This window comes from Orycteropus afer, unplaced genomic scaffold (assembly GCF_000298275.1).
Source record: "Orycteropus afer afer isolate SDZICR_OR568_19922 unplaced genomic scaffold, OryAfe1.0 scaffold00459, whole genome shotgun sequence".
NCBI classification, from domain to species: Eukaryota; Metazoa; Chordata; class Mammalia; order Tubulidentata; family Orycteropodidae; genus Orycteropus; species Orycteropus afer.
The window spans coordinates 807,013-822,493 of record NW_006922046.1 but is presented as its reverse complement, the minus strand read 5'-3'; the positions used below and the strand labels follow the sequence as shown (position 1 = coordinate 822,493).

Here is a 15,481-nt window from a genome sequence, read left to right as displayed (position 1 = left end):
CTGAGTAAACTAAGTCAATCACAGAAGGATGAACATTCTATGAGTACACTATCATAAAAAGTTAAGTAAAGGTTTATATACAGAAGAAAACTTTCTTTGTTGGTTACTAAGGATGGGAGGGGAGAAGAGGGAAAATTGCTAGCCAGGTAAGAGACACGTATTGATTTGGTTGAAGGCAAAGGGAATATCCCAAAAGTGAGGGACCCGCACAATAGCACTAAGGAAAAGGAAGACACAGAGAGATAAACAAGAGGTACAGATAAGAAAGGTAAATACTATTACATACACAATACTGCACTATTAGTAATAACAAACATTAATCTATGGATGGATACATAGGTAGACAGAGAAAATGATCAGATATGGATAGGCAAATGAGACCATATACAGGGTTGGTATATGACATTTCTATACACAAATTTTTATGGGGTATAAAAATGTCCATATATATAATAGAGCTAACAGGGAACAAAGTTATAACTTCTTAGCCACAACTAAACACCTGGAGGGAGTAAGTCACTGGGCCTGTGGCCTCAGGACTATGGTTATGGGATATATCAAGGTCAATTGGCTTAATACAGTACACAAAAACATTGTTCTACATCCTACTTTGGTGAGTAGCAACTGGGGTCTTAAAAGCTTGCGAATGGCCATTTAAGAGGCACCAATTGATCTCTTCTCATTTGGAGCAAAGAAGAGTGAAGAAAATCAAAGACTCATGGGAACAATTACAGAAGGGACTAGTGGACGATGGGAATCTCAGCCTATACAACTCTGAGACCTGAAGAACTAGATGATGCCTGGTTACCACTGCCAAGTGCTCGGAAAGGGATCAAAATTGGAGAACCTAGATAGAGTGTGAGAAAAATGTGGAACGAAACTGAAAATTGTAAAAAGAGCAGGCTTACTGGACTGATAGAGAATCTCATAAACCCCTGAGATTATGACCCCTTGTCACCCTTTAGACCTGGAATTAAACTCACTCCTGCAACTTAACCTTTAGCCAAACAATAGACAGGCCTCTGAGGTGAAAAATTACACCAAGAAGTACACTCCTTAAATCAGTCTACTGTGGAAGATCAGAAACCATGGGAGATGAGGAGGGAAGCATTTGTACAGGAAGAAAGCTCAGAAGGCAGGAATGCATAGCAAAGAAGGACACAGAGGAAGTGATAAGAGAGCGGTACACTGTGGGGACTGCAATCCATGTCATGAAACAAAATGTGTATGAATTTGTGAATGGAAAACGATTTTGCTCTGTAAACTTTCACCCAAATCACAATAAAAGTTAAAAAAAAAAAATACAACTGACTTAAGCATATGTGTCTCAAGCAACTCCATCTTTTAATTTAATATAAAAAGAATAAAAAAAGAGAGTCAAACTAGGATACATGAATCACTCAGCTTCAACTGACAACAGCACATGTATATTACAGTTAAGAAGAAGCTTCAAGTTTATTATTAAGGACATGCATATTTTGAGCTCATTCTATGATATAAAACACTAAACAGTAAATATCTCAACTGAGAAAAGAAAGGAAAGTCTACCTTCATTTCTGGCAGCATGCCCAAAGAGTCCAATATGAACAGTACCAATGCTTGCATCAGCATCATAAATTGATTAAATTGCCAAGTCAGACTAAAGAGAAAAGTTGATAAGAAAATGGCAAGAAGTGTCAGCCTCTGGAAAAAGAAAAAATTATGTAATTTACATGTCTCTTGTAATAAAAAGCCTTACAGACAAGTTTTCTCAAGAGCAGCCAATATCTCTATAAACCAAATAGAAAAACCATAAACTGTTGCTCTGAAAACCCCTGCATTTGTTACTTAAGCTCTAAATATCTTAAAGTGACACTCTGCATATAAATATTCACATATGGTATGTGTATTCCACACTATTATGAAGGTGATAACGCATCAAATCACATCTCCAGAGCAATGGTTTAAAAATTCTGACAGTTTCACATAAAACTTGTGTGGGGGTTTGCTGCAACTATTTAAGGGTAGATTATGTATAGTGCATTTTTAACATCAATACTGAAAACATTTTCTTTTGCAAAATAGGAAAAAGCTCAGAAAAAGAAAACTTCATTTAACTCACGTTAAATAATTTGTCATGGAATAAGAACTATTTACATGCATTGGGACAAGGTATGCACTTCAAACTTCCTGAAGCTTCTTATATACAATTACAAAATCTAAAACCAAATGAAATATTACAAAAACTTACTTCAGAAAGAGGCTGTAAATTTGGTCTGAGGAAATATGTGATTGCTGCTATCTGGATTGCAAAGAATGGCAGAGCCCAGTTCTCCCTCAATGGAATGGTAAACTCAACTCTTGTGGTATCTATTCTGTACAAAATAAAACACAGTTGGCAAAAGTGATAATTTTTACAATGATTTTCTCCAAAAGTTCTAAAAATGAAAAATATATTACATTAAGTCCAGACTTAGAGTTTGGTAATAATACTAACTGCCACTGTCATCATAATTCCTCCAACATAAACTTGACACTGAGAAAACGTATGTAACTTGTCTAGGGGTATTCTAAGTGATAGAGTTGGGTTTCAAATTCATGTTAGTTAGTCTGACTTCAAAATACACAGTGCATGAGAGTATCATGGCAAACTGCCTCTTTTTAAAAAAAATTTCACTAGTGCCAACAGGTAATGCTATACATTTTCTTCCTTTGTATTTCTTTCTTTCTTCTTTTTTTTAATGCATTTTATTGAAATATAATTTATGTATAGTGAAATACACAAAACTAAAGTGACATGGGTCAATGCTTTTTTTTTTTGCAGAGTTCCCTCCCATTCCCTCCCACCCCTGGCAACCAACAAAGAAAGCTTCCTTCCATATATAAACCTTTCCTTGACCCTCCACAACAACGAACTAATACTGTATTTGTCCTTCTGTGATTGACTTATTTCACTCAGCATAATGCCCTCTCCAAGTTCATCCATATTATGCTATGTTTTGCAAACTGTACATTATTCTTTAGTACTGCATAGCTTTGCATTATGTGTATGTACCATAGTTTGGTCATCCACTCTTCCGCTATAAATTTTAGAGATCAGTCCCTTGCCAGATATATAATTATCAGCAAATATAAATTTGTTGCTGTCATTTTTGTTATGTGCTTTTACATGGTGTCGATTTCTTTGTTCCATATAATTTTCTACGCTGAGCTCATTTTGTTTATGAATCATGTTATCACTTCCTTCATTGCTATTGCTTTAGTATTTGCTGAATATTTATGCTGGTCCTCTTTTTAAATGTGAAGGTTTATAATTTTTCTTTGAGGTTACCCTGTGATTTATAGTTTTCTTCCCAAGTTTAGAACAGTCTGTTCTATCTTGTAGTTGTTTTGACTTCCCTACCATCTAGAAGTTCTGTAACGACAGTTTTTTCCCGCTTTTTGGTTTGTAGTTGTCCTCATTTGTCAATTGATGTCTCTGGTTCCCTGTTTACAATCTTGTAGGATTATTTACTTTGGATACTTCTATAGCTGGGTTAGTTTCTGGGTTATGTTATCATGTGTGTTAATGGTCAGTTGTTGTTGGCTGTTGTTGCTTCTCTGTCCAAAGGGCTCCCTTTAGCATCTTTTGTAAGCCTGGTCTGGTTTTAACAAATTCCCTTAATTTCTGCTCACCTGGAAATGTCCTAATTTCACCATCATATTTGAGGGACAATTTTGCTGGGTACGTAATTCTTGGTTGGAAATTTTTCTCTTTCAGGGTTTTATATATACCATATCCCATTGTCTTCTTGCCTGCATGGTTTCTCTGGAGAAATTCGAGCTTAGTCTTATTGGTTGCCCCTTGTATTATAACTTTTTGTTTTTCCTGTGCTGCTCTTATGAGTCTTTCTTTGTCTTTGGTTCTGGTAAGTTTGATGGTGATATGTCTGGGTGATTTTCTTTTGGGGTCTATCCTGTTTGGAGTTCGTTGGACTTCTTGAATGGATATGTTTTCATCTTTCATCATACCAGGAAAATTCTCTTCCAACAAATCTTTGACAATTTTCTCTGTGGTTTTATTTGTGTCTTCCTGTTCTGGAATTCCGATTACATATAGGTTATTCCTTTTGATGGTATCTCACATGTAACTTAGGCTTTCTTCATTTTGTTTTGATCTTTTTTTTTCTGTTTTATTCCTTTCCAAAGAAGTGTTCAGGTATTTGCTTTCAGTCTCCCTAATTCTGTCTTCTTCTACTCCTTTGCCCATTCAATGTCTTATCTATTTCTGACAATTTAGTATTAATCTTCTGGATTTCTGTGTGTAGATTTTGTATCATTTCTAATTTTTCATTTATTTTGTCATTTTGTTCTTGTATTGTCTTTTGAAATTGTTCTAGGGTCTTCTCTATGTTTCCTTGATCTTTTAATTCACTGAAGACACCTAAATATAATTCTTTTGAATTCCTTATCAGGGAACTCCAATGCTGTGTCCTCCTCAGGGATGTATTTTGGGTCCATACCCTGGTCCCTTATTTCTCCTGCTTTATCTTGTTTCTTTGTGTAGACTGTGATGCTCTGTTGTCTCCAAGGCATTGTGACTTTTTGTGTTTATATTTAATTGGTGATTGTATGTTGGAGTGACTTGGCCACGATTTTCATTTTCTTTGTTTTGTTTGTATGTTAGCCACGCAAGCAGGGTACTATGCTGTGCTCCTCTGTTTTGCTAGGGGGCAGCACTTAGACACTCACCGCCTGTCTCGTTTCCTGTTGTAAGCCACTCGTATGTCCCTGCCACCCTTGGCAAACAGAACCTGTTCCTAGGTCCCTGGAATCTGAATGAAGCTGCTATCACTTTACAAGAGGCAATTTCGTATTTTAGTTCTTTTAGCAGCTCTTCAGCACTTGAAAGAAGTCTTTTGCAGCCAATTTGGCCAGTGCTATATATTGTCTTTTGTCCTAACTGCTGCTTAAATGTTTTCCTCAGTTCTTTCCGTTTGAGAAATGCTGTGTGTGTTCTTTCCTTTCGGTTTTCTAACTCCATGTCTTTGCACATTTCATTATAGTAATTGGCTTTGTCTGCTCGAACTACTCTTTGAAATCTTCTGTTCAGCTCTTTTATCTAGTCATTTCTTCCATTTGCTTCAGCTACTCTTCACTCAAGGGAGAGTTTCAGTGTCTCTTCTGACATCCATTTTGGTCTTTTCTTTCTTGTATTTTTAATGACCACTTGCTTTCTTGGATGGTGGATGATGCTCTTGATGTTATCCCAAAATTCTTCTGGTTTTTAGTGACTGGTGTTCAATGCATCACATGTATTCTTTAGATGGTCTCTAAATTCAGGAGGGATATATTCAAGGTCATATATTGGCTCTCATGGACTTGTTTTAATTGTCTTCAACTTCAAGCTGAATTTGCATATGAGCAGTTGATGGTCTGCTCCATAATCAGCTTCTGGCCTTGTTTTGGCTGAAGATATTGAGCTTTTCCATCGCCTGTTGCCATAGATGTAGTCAGTCTGATTCCTGTGTACTCCATCTGGCGAAGTCCACATGCATACCCACCATTTGTGTTGTTGAAAAACGGTATCTGCAATGAGTAAGTCATTGGTCTTGAAAAATTCTATTATGCAATCTCCAGTGTTATTTATATCACCAAGGCCAAATTTTCCAACTACTGGTGATTCTTTTTTGTTTCCAATTTTTGCATTCCACTGATCATCAACACATCTTTATCACATGTTCAGTCAATTTCAGACAACAGAAGTTGATAAAAACCTTCAATTTCCTCATCTTTGGCTTTGGTGGTTGCTGTATAAATTTGAATAATAGTATATTAGCAGGTCTTCCTTGTAGGCATATGGATATTATCCTATCATTGACAGTACTGTACTTCAAGCCAGATCTTGAAACATCCTTTGTGATGATGAATGCCATGCCATTCCTCTTCAAACTGTCATTCCCGGCATAGTAGATCATATGACTTTCTGATTCAAAATGGCCAAAACTGATCCAGTTCAGCTCACTAAGCCTAGGATATCAATCTTTATGCGTTCCATTTTATTTTTGACAACTTCCAATTTTCCTAGATTCATACTTCGTACATTGCATTCTGATTATTAATGGATGCTTACAGCTGTTTCTCCTCAATTTGAGTCATGCCACGTCAGCACATGGAGGTCCTGAAACATTTACTTTATCTGTATCATTAAGGTTGGTTCTATTCTGATGAGGGAGCTCTTTCCCAGTCCTATTTTGAGTGCCTTCTGACCCAAGGAGCTCGTCTTCCTGCACTGTGTTAATGTTTCCAGGCTATTCATAAAGTTTCCTAGTAATGTATCAGACAGTGTTTCTTTGCTATTCATAAGGTTTTCCCTAGCCAATTTTTGAGAAGTGGATGGCCTGTTCCTTCTTACCAGTCTATCTCAGTCTGTAAGATGTGTTGAGACCTGTGCACCATGTGCAACCCTGCTGGTGTTTGAAGCACCAGCGGCACAGCCTCAAGGCTCAAAGCAACATGCAAGCCCCGCAGGATGACAAACTGACAGACAAGTTTGTCTCCCTCAGCTGCTGGAAACCTCACCACCTTGGCCTTACCTAATTCCTACCTGGATCCTGCCACTTTGTGGTTCCCAGCGCTCCCTCCATTTCCTGTCTCTGGGGGCTGGGTTATAACCTAATAGGTTATAATAAAAAGTAATATGCTTAGGATTACAAAATAAAATCAGTTGTTGGCACTAGTGTTTAAGTTATAAGACCCTTCCTACTGAATATGGACGTTGCACTGGAGGTCAGGCAACAATGCAAAATACGTTTAAAAAATATTATTTCATAAGATTCCAGTATTTAGAAATTAATAAAAGACATTAATTAACTAAAGCAAGAACTTCCTTGCATTTGTATGATGCTTTATGCTTTGCTAATTGTGAGTGTCATACAATCCTATTAAGATTGATAGTAAATATATTATTAAACTTCTTTAAAAGATATGTGGCTGGAGAAATACTGATCATATAGAAAATTGTTAATAGAATTGTGATTATTACAGATGATTCTCTTGACTTGCAATTCAATAACTTGTTCCTTAGATGGAAATATAAATGAACAAGACTTTCTTACTGAGTAAGAAAAATCAACACCGACAGGTGAACCACAGAGGCAATACTCCCTCCCAAACAAATGTGGCAGAAGAAGCTGCTCTGAATAAGAAATGAAATAACTTTTTTACTTACATTTTGGAAAGTGACAGAGGCATTATCACTTCCAACTCACCTATTTGTGACATACCAGAAAGCTGCTAATAGTCCTGATAGCCATGTCCCACTAAGGAGCCAACTGGTTACATACAGAGCTGTGACATAGATCGCCTGGAGCCCAAATAAGGTGTAAATATAAAAATAAACTGGCTCTAAATATCTCTGTAAAAGGGAACAATAAAACATGTTTGTTAGAGAAGCCCAGATCCTTCTCATCATCATTTAAAAAGGACTGTACAGGACATTCACTATCTAGAACGCTGCTGGGGAGCTCTGGTAACGTAGTGCCTAAGACACTTGACTGCTAACCAGAAGGTTGGCGGTTCAGACCCACCAGCCACTTCTCATAAGGAAGGTTGGGCAATCTACTTCCATAGTGATACTGCCTCGGAAACCCAAGGAGGGGCCACTACGAGTCGGATCTGACTCAATGGCACTGAGTTGTTTGTTTTTTTTTCAGCACCCTTTCCTACCAATACCAAGTGCAAAGGTAGGAAGAAAGTCCTTGACTGTTCTGCTTCACTCTAAGTTTTATAGCTAATTTGGTCTAAGTTTTTCTCATTCACATGAGAAGTAGTCATTATGATTAAGCTCTGGTAGCATAGTGGCTAAGACACTTGCCTGCTAACCAGATGGCTGGCGGTTCAAACCCACCAGCCACTCCTCGGAAGGAAGGTTGGGCAATCCTACTTCCGTAGTGTTACTGTCTCGGAAACCCAAGGAAGGGTCACTATGAGTTGGGTTTGACTTGACGGCACATAACAACAACAACAACAACAATTCTCCCAAAATTGTTTATCTCAAAGGTAAATCAGGAGTGATTATAACTTTCTAAATAAAAATAGTGATCAATTTCTAGACCACATACATGTATTATTATATAAGCCACAAAGCATTTACAAGTGAAAAAAAGTTTATGAATTATAAACAAGCAACAAGGTTCATAATACACAAACGTACCAAATTAAGATATTGCTGATTTTACCAAATCAGTTGAAGATATGAAGCTCATATGTGAACCTTGCAATTTAAAATGGCAGATTTAGACTTTCATCTAGTGAAAATTCAGTTCAATGTTACAAAATACAACATACCTGTATGGGTAGAACTCTATATAAAATACTGAGAAAAACTTCTTGGTAAATATTCATTCGTTCAAGGAGGTTAATTGTCCTCATAGATTCAGTTTTATTATCATATATTAAGCCATGTAAACCTAAGATTGACATTGGAAAAATGAGAAAAATACAGTTACAATTTTAATTACAATCATTCATTCAAAATTATTCATATTTTCTTTACTATGTGCAAGAGACTACGCTTGGAATTGGCGATATGATAGCAAAAAAACAGAGTCCTAACCTCATACAGAAGGAGCCCTGGTGGTGCAGTAGTTAAGTGCTCTGCTGCTAACTGAAAGGTTGTCAGTTTGAACCCACCAGCCATTCCAGAAAAATGGCAGTCAGTTTCCACAAACCTGGAATAGACTTGACCGCAACAGGTACCCTCACAGAGCTCACCACGTCTTCGATGGGTACCACTAAAATGTTTATGCAAACACAGATGTTATTGATTAAACTGTGTCCCTCAAAATATGTGTTGTAAATCCTAAACTTTATGCCTGTGACTACAATCCCATTTGGGAATGGGTTGCCTTTGCTATGTTAATGAGAAAGGAATCAGTGCAGTGTTTGTTCTGAGTCAATCTCTTTCAAAATATAAAAAAAAGCAGATCAGGGCAAGTAAACAAGCAGACATGAGGAAAAGTTGATGCCAAGCCACAGAGACATCTCCAAAGAACCAGGAAACAGGCTGAAGAGCCAACAGAGAGAGAAAGCCTTCCCCTCGAGCCGGCACCCTGAATTTATAATTCTAGCTTCCTGAAGTGTGAGAAAATAAAGCCATACACTCGTATTTATGTTCTAGCACCATTAGATAATAAGGCAGAATTTGGTAGCAAGAGGGAGTGTTCCTCTAACAGAAAGGCAAAATATGGAAGTGGTTTTGGAATTGGGTAATAGGCGGAGGCTAGAAGGGTTTTGGGAGCTCTGGTAGCATAGTGGCTAAGGCACTTGACTGCTAACCAGAAGGGTGGCGGTTCAAACCCACCAGCCACTCCTCGGAAGGAAGATGGGGCAATCTACTTCCTTAGTGATACTGCCTTGGAAATCCAAGGAGGGGTCGCTATGAGTCGGTTTGGACTCGACGGCACATAACAACAGAAGGGTTTTAAGGTTCCTAAGAATAAAAGACTAGATTGCCCTGGAGAGACTGTTGGTAGAATTATGGACAAAAAAGGCTTGGCTGCTAACTGAAAGGTTGCCAGTTTGAACCTACCAGTCATTCTAAAAAGATGTGGCAGTCAGCTTCCACAAACCCTATTCTGGAACAGGTGAGGGCTCTGAAGGAAGGGATGAGAGCTACAGAGAAAGTCTCTGCCACCTTAGAGAATACAAATGGCACCAGCAATGCTATTGTTGCTAAAAATGTGGATGTTAAATGTGCTTCTGGTAAGGCTTTGAAATAAAATGATGAAATATTAAATAAATGATCCTGCAATAACAGTTATAACAATAATCTATGAGTAGATACATAGACAGACATACAAACGGAAAAGGTATGGGATGGCGAATGTGACTATACCTGTGAATATATATAAGGTTGGCAGAGGATGTTTCTGCATACCTATTTACACGTGCTGCCAATATATCCACGTCTACAGTAAAGCATACAAGAGGCAAAGTTATGAAAACTTCTTAGTCATAAACACCTTGAGGGAATGAGTCAAACTAGGTTTGGGGACTTAGGACCATATCTTGGGGACATCAAGATCAACTGGCATAACATACTACACAAAGACAATGTTCTACATCCGACTTTGGTGAGGAGTGACTGGATCTTAAAAGCTTACAAGCAGCCATCGAAGAAGCAACCATTGGTCTCTCCTTGACTGGAGCAAAGAAGAGTGAAGAAAATCAAAGATGCGAGGAAACAATTAGTTCAAAGGACTAATGGACCATGTGAACCTCAGCTTCCACTACTGTGAGACCAGAAAAACTAGACGATGCCTGGCTACCACTACTGACAACTCCTACTGGGATTACTCTATCCAGGGATAGCTGTCCAGGGACAGAGTGGGAGAAAAATGTGGAACAAAACTAAAAATCATGAAAAACAAGATTTACTGGTTTGATGGATATTGGTAGAGGCCCCAAGATGATTGCTCTCAGACATTCTTCAAGCCTGGACCTGGACTCACTCCTGTAGATTAACTTTCAGTCAAACCATATGAGACCAAATGAGCAGCATATGCCCAAAAACAAAACTCAGAAGCCAGTAACAGACAGAAAGGGACAAATGGAAATGGGGAAATCAGAGAGGAAGTAGAATGAGTACTGTTACACTGCAGAGATTGTAATCAATGTCATGAAACAAAATGTGTACAAACTGTTGAATGGAAAACTAATTTGCTATGTAAACTTTCACCTAAACTGTTGTTGTTGTTGTTGTTATGTGCCGTCAAGTCAGACCTGACTCACAGCGACCCCTCCTTGGGTTTCCGAGGCACTATCACTACGGAAGTAGGTTGCCTGACCTTCCTTCCGAGGAGTGGCTAGTGGATTTGAACCGCCAGCCTTCTGGTTAGCAGTCAAGTGCCTTAGGCACTATGCTACCCAAGCTCCTTCACCTAAACTACAAATTAAAAAAAAGAAAGAAATGAGTTGAGTCTGACTCGACGGCATATCATGACGATGAACTTAACATTATGACGTGGCAACTCTGCTCCCACAGCTTCGGGTGGACCCATTCTCCCAGTCCATTTGAGTGGCGACCCTGCCCGCTCTGCCCTGGCCAGCCTCATTCTTCTGCCCCTCCAGCATGGCAGCCCCACCCCCTTAGCTTTGGGCATTGGTCCCATCCCTTTGGCACGTGGGAACAACGGCCGCACTCCAGAACCAAGCTGGTCAAGATCTAACTCTTTTAAACCGGGAAGCCATGACTCCACCCTTTGAAGCTGATGTAGTCCTGTTTGCCAGGCTCCTTCTGGTGGTTCTGCACGTCTCCAAATTCCTGCAGGGATGGTCCTTTTCTTTTCTTTGAGGACAACAGATGTAGCTCCTTTGGGCATTTTCCTGCCTATAGAGCTTTCTTTCCTTTCATTCTTTCTCTGTCCCCTTCTATTTAAGATGATGGGTTTCTCTGTGGTAGTTGGTTAGACCCATCAGTCACAGCCTTCATCTCTTTAACAAAAGATGGTCACATTCTTGGTGAAAATTCTAGGATATGTGTCCTTAGTTTATACAATAGAATTTTCTAAATCTTTCAAGTTTTAGTTTTCATTTTGTGCAGTTCATTTTTATATCCATCTCTCTCCTCCTCTCATTTTACTGTAAGCTGCTAGGAAACCTTACTCACTGCTGCTGAGTTGAACCCAACTCACAGCGACCCTTCATTGGGTTTCCGAGGCAGTATCACTACGGAAGTAGATTGACCCATCTTCCTTCTGAGGAGTGGCTGGTGGGTTTGAACCGCCAGTCTTCTGGTTAGCCGTCAAGTGCCTTAGGCACTATGCTACCAGAGCTCCCAATGTTAAGTTAGAACCTATAAATAATTTTATTTATGCTTACTAATGCTAAAGCATAGTGGCTAAGGCACTTGACTGCTAACCAGAAGACTGGCGGTTCAAACCCACCAGCCACTCCTCGGAAGGAAGATGGGGCAATCTACTTTTGTAGTGATACTGCCTCAGAAACACAAGGAGGGGTCGCTATGAGTCGGGTCCCACTTGATGGAACATAACAACAACAACAACAAATGCTAAGAAAATGTTTAAACTTACAGTTTAGCAAACTGTTTTGTAGCTTTAGCCATGCTTCCTCCCCTCCTCCTATATACCTGGCAAGCACAAATCTTATGTTTACTATACCTTTCTAAACTCTTATCTTCTCTCTGCAATTTGGGAACATTAAAACATCTTGTACGGATATCAGTAAATATTTCCCCATTTTACAAAATTATTTTATTCCTTCAATAAAATACTTGTTTTTATTTCTAGTAGAGCATCAAAATAGTGTTTTCACTAAGACACTAATACATATAGGAGGGATGGCAGAATTGGGATATATTTTAAAACCCTATCTAAAAATGGATACAAACAGTAATTATCAATAATTAAGTAAAAGTCTGATGAGTAATTAACCTTATTAATCCAGCAATCAACAGGAACTAACTGACTAATTTTTGGAGTCCCCAAGGTGATGCAAACTGTTACTGCACTTGGCTTTGAACCGAAAGGCTGGAGGTTTGCGTTCATGCAGAGGTGCCTCAAAAGAAAGGCCTGGTGACTTGCTTCTGAAAAATCCTTTACTGAAAACCCTACACAGCATAGACCTACTCTCACTCACACGGGATCATCAAGAGTCAGAATCAACTCAAAGGCAATTGGTACTGTGATACAGTAAGAAACACAAATCACTAATAGAATTTCTTGCCCTAAATAAATCAATCTAAATCGTACAAATGCAAAAAAGGGGTGATTACATCATGTGTACCCATGTTAAGCCTATCAAGGTTACATTAAGTAGGGGTTGTCCTACTTAATATATGGATCCTACTTAATATATCAGCACATAACAACAACAACAACACTTAATGTATCTAATGCGGTTTCCATTAGATGGGGTAAAGAGTATAGATGCTAAACCACTTAGGAAGAATGGAAATGTAAGAATAATGGCAATTAGCAACATTAAGGAATGAAGGGGTATTCTGGGACAAGAGAGGTAACTGTGACTTTCATATATATTGCTCAAGTAACATCTGCACTCAGACAATACTCTTTTTGTCTGCAAAGACCTCTTTCAAAATGACTATGAGAATCATTAAACAAAATGTATATGAACTGCTGTATGAAAACTGAATTTGGTCTGTAAACTTTCACCCAAATCACAATACTCAAATAAAAATCAAAAGTCAAGGAGAGGTTTACAAAAAAGAAAAAAAAAAAAAAAAAGACACCAAAATGACAATGAGAAAAATGAGCAACAAAACCAAGAAATCCCAACGGATGACTTTTGGGATGAAGTATAGCTGGAAAGCAAGGAGGGCAGAGCTACAAAACTTCAAGAGCAAAACATTTTCATGGACCAATGGGATGGATGTTCACAAGGAAAAGTTAAAATAAAGCTACAGACGTTTTGTAAGCAATTAAAAATGTTAGGACTGGAATACCAAACAGAATACAATAGGCCCAAATGAAATTATTATTTGTAATTACCTTGCTTGAGGGTTGGAGCCTGCAGCATTTGCTTGTAGTAGGAGTAATACAGTCCACATTCTGTTCTGAACGAGATTTCTCTTTCTACTTCCTGAAATAAAAATAGGCTTTGTTTATCATCACTGCCGAAATCATACACAGAAACAATTTAAAAGAGAAGAAACTCTCAAGTAGTTTTAAGAAATCTTACCAAACCAGAACAACAGAAGGTTTCTACCCCACAGGGTTTCAAAGACTATAATCTTTATGGCACTGGACTGCCACATCTTTTTCCTCCAGAGTAGTTCTTTTAGCTTAAGAAATGCCAAGTGTGTTCTTCCCTTTTGGTTTTGCCACGGAATCAATTCTACCTCATGGTGACCCCATAGGGCAGACTATAACTTCCCCACAGGATTTCCAGGCTGATGGAAGTGGACTGCCTCATCTGTCTCCCACGAGGAGGCTGGTGTGTTCAAACTGCCCCTCTTTTGGTTAGCAGCTGAGCACTTAATCCTGTACCACCAGGGCTCATGGGGGTTGATTATACTATTCTCTCTACAGTCAAAAAGAAAAATTAGTAACACACATCTTAAGTTGACTTTGAGGTTTTTTCTTACCAACAATACCAAATATCAACTGTAAAAACCCAGACACAAATTGCAAAAGCATTGACTTCCTTCCCAAACTGCTCTACAGCAATGTAAATTTGTCTTTTCCTGCTAGAAAAAGGGTGGTCAACAAAACTATCATCATGAGATTAAGTGAAAAAGACTATGTTGTTGTTGTTGTTAAGTGCCATCTAAATGACTCCAACTCATAATGACCCTGTGTACAACAGAATGAAACACTGCCCAGGCCTGTGTCAGCCTCACAATCCTTGATATACCTGAGACCATCATTGCAGCCACTGTGTCAATCCATCTCGTGAGGGCCTTCCCCTTTTTCGGGCCCCTTTTTCACTGACCCTTCACTTTACCAAGCATGGCATCATTCTCCAGGGAATGGTCCCTCCTGACAACATGACCAAAGTTAAGTGAGATGAAGTCTGGCCATTCTCGCTTCCAAGGAGCATTTAGGCTGCACTTCTTCCAGGACAGATCTGTTAGTTCTTTTAGCAGCCCACAGTACTTTCAGTATTCTTCACCAGCACCACAACTCAAAAGCATCAACTCGTCTTCCATTTCCTTATTCACTGTCCAGCTCTCACATGCATATGGAGGCAACTGAAAATACCACGGCTTGGATTAGGTGCACTTCAGTATTCCAGAAGACATCTTTACTCTTCAGCACTTGAAAGAGGTCTTTTGCAGCAGGTTTGCCTAGTGTGATACATCGTCTGATGTCTTGACTGCTGCTTCCATTAGTGTTGAATGTGGAACCAAGTAATATGAAATCTTCAACAACTTCAATATTTTCTCCATCTATAGTGATGCTGTTTATTGGTCCAGTTGTGATGATTTTCATTTTATGTTGGAGATGTAATCCATACTGCAGACTTTAATCTTCAAAGTGCTTCAAGTCATCCTCACTTTCAGCAAGCAAAGTTCTGCCATCTGCATATTGCAGGCTGTAAATGAGTCTTCCTCCAATCCTGATGCCATGTTCTTCTTCATATAGTCCAGCTTCTCAGATTACTTGTTCAGCATACAGACTGAATAAGTATGGTAAAAGGATACAACCCTGATGTGCTCCCTTCTTGATTTTAAACCATGCAGTGTCCCCTTGTTCTGTTCAAATGACAGCCTCCTGATCTATGTACAAGTTCCTGATGAGCATAATTAAGTGTCTGGAATTCTCATTCTTCTCAACTTTATCTGTAATTTGTTATGATCCAGACAACTGAATGCTTTTGGATAGTCAATAAACACAAGCAAACATCATGGGGTTCGTTGGACTTCCTGAATGGATATATTCTCATCTTTCATCATATTAGGCAAATTCTCCTCCAACAAATCTTGGATAATTTTCTCAGTGGTTTTATTTTTCTCTTCCTGTTCTGGAATTCCAATGAC

At 38.7% G+C, this 15,481-nt stretch overlaps 1 protein-coding gene across 1 annotated transcript in view; it reads right to left on the bottom strand.

Annotated features, from left to right (window-relative positions):
• DPY19L3 (dpy-19 like C-mannosyltransferase 3) overlaps positions 1–15,481 on the bottom strand; it is a 162,530-nt gene that overhangs the window by 74,563 nt on the left and 72,486 nt on the right. The window contains exons 3-7 of the mRNA XM_007954335.1: positions 13,491–13,581; positions 8,308–8,429; positions 7,230–7,375; positions 2,231–2,354; positions 1,549–1,683 (exon numbers count right to left, since the gene is read on the bottom strand). Of these exons, the coding sequence (XP_007952526.1) occupies positions 1,549–1,683; positions 2,231–2,354; positions 7,230–7,375; positions 8,308–8,429; positions 13,491–13,581 (618 nt within the window). The remainder of the gene's footprint in view (positions 1–1,548; positions 1,684–2,230; positions 2,355–7,229; positions 7,376–8,307; positions 8,430–13,490; positions 13,582–15,481) is intronic.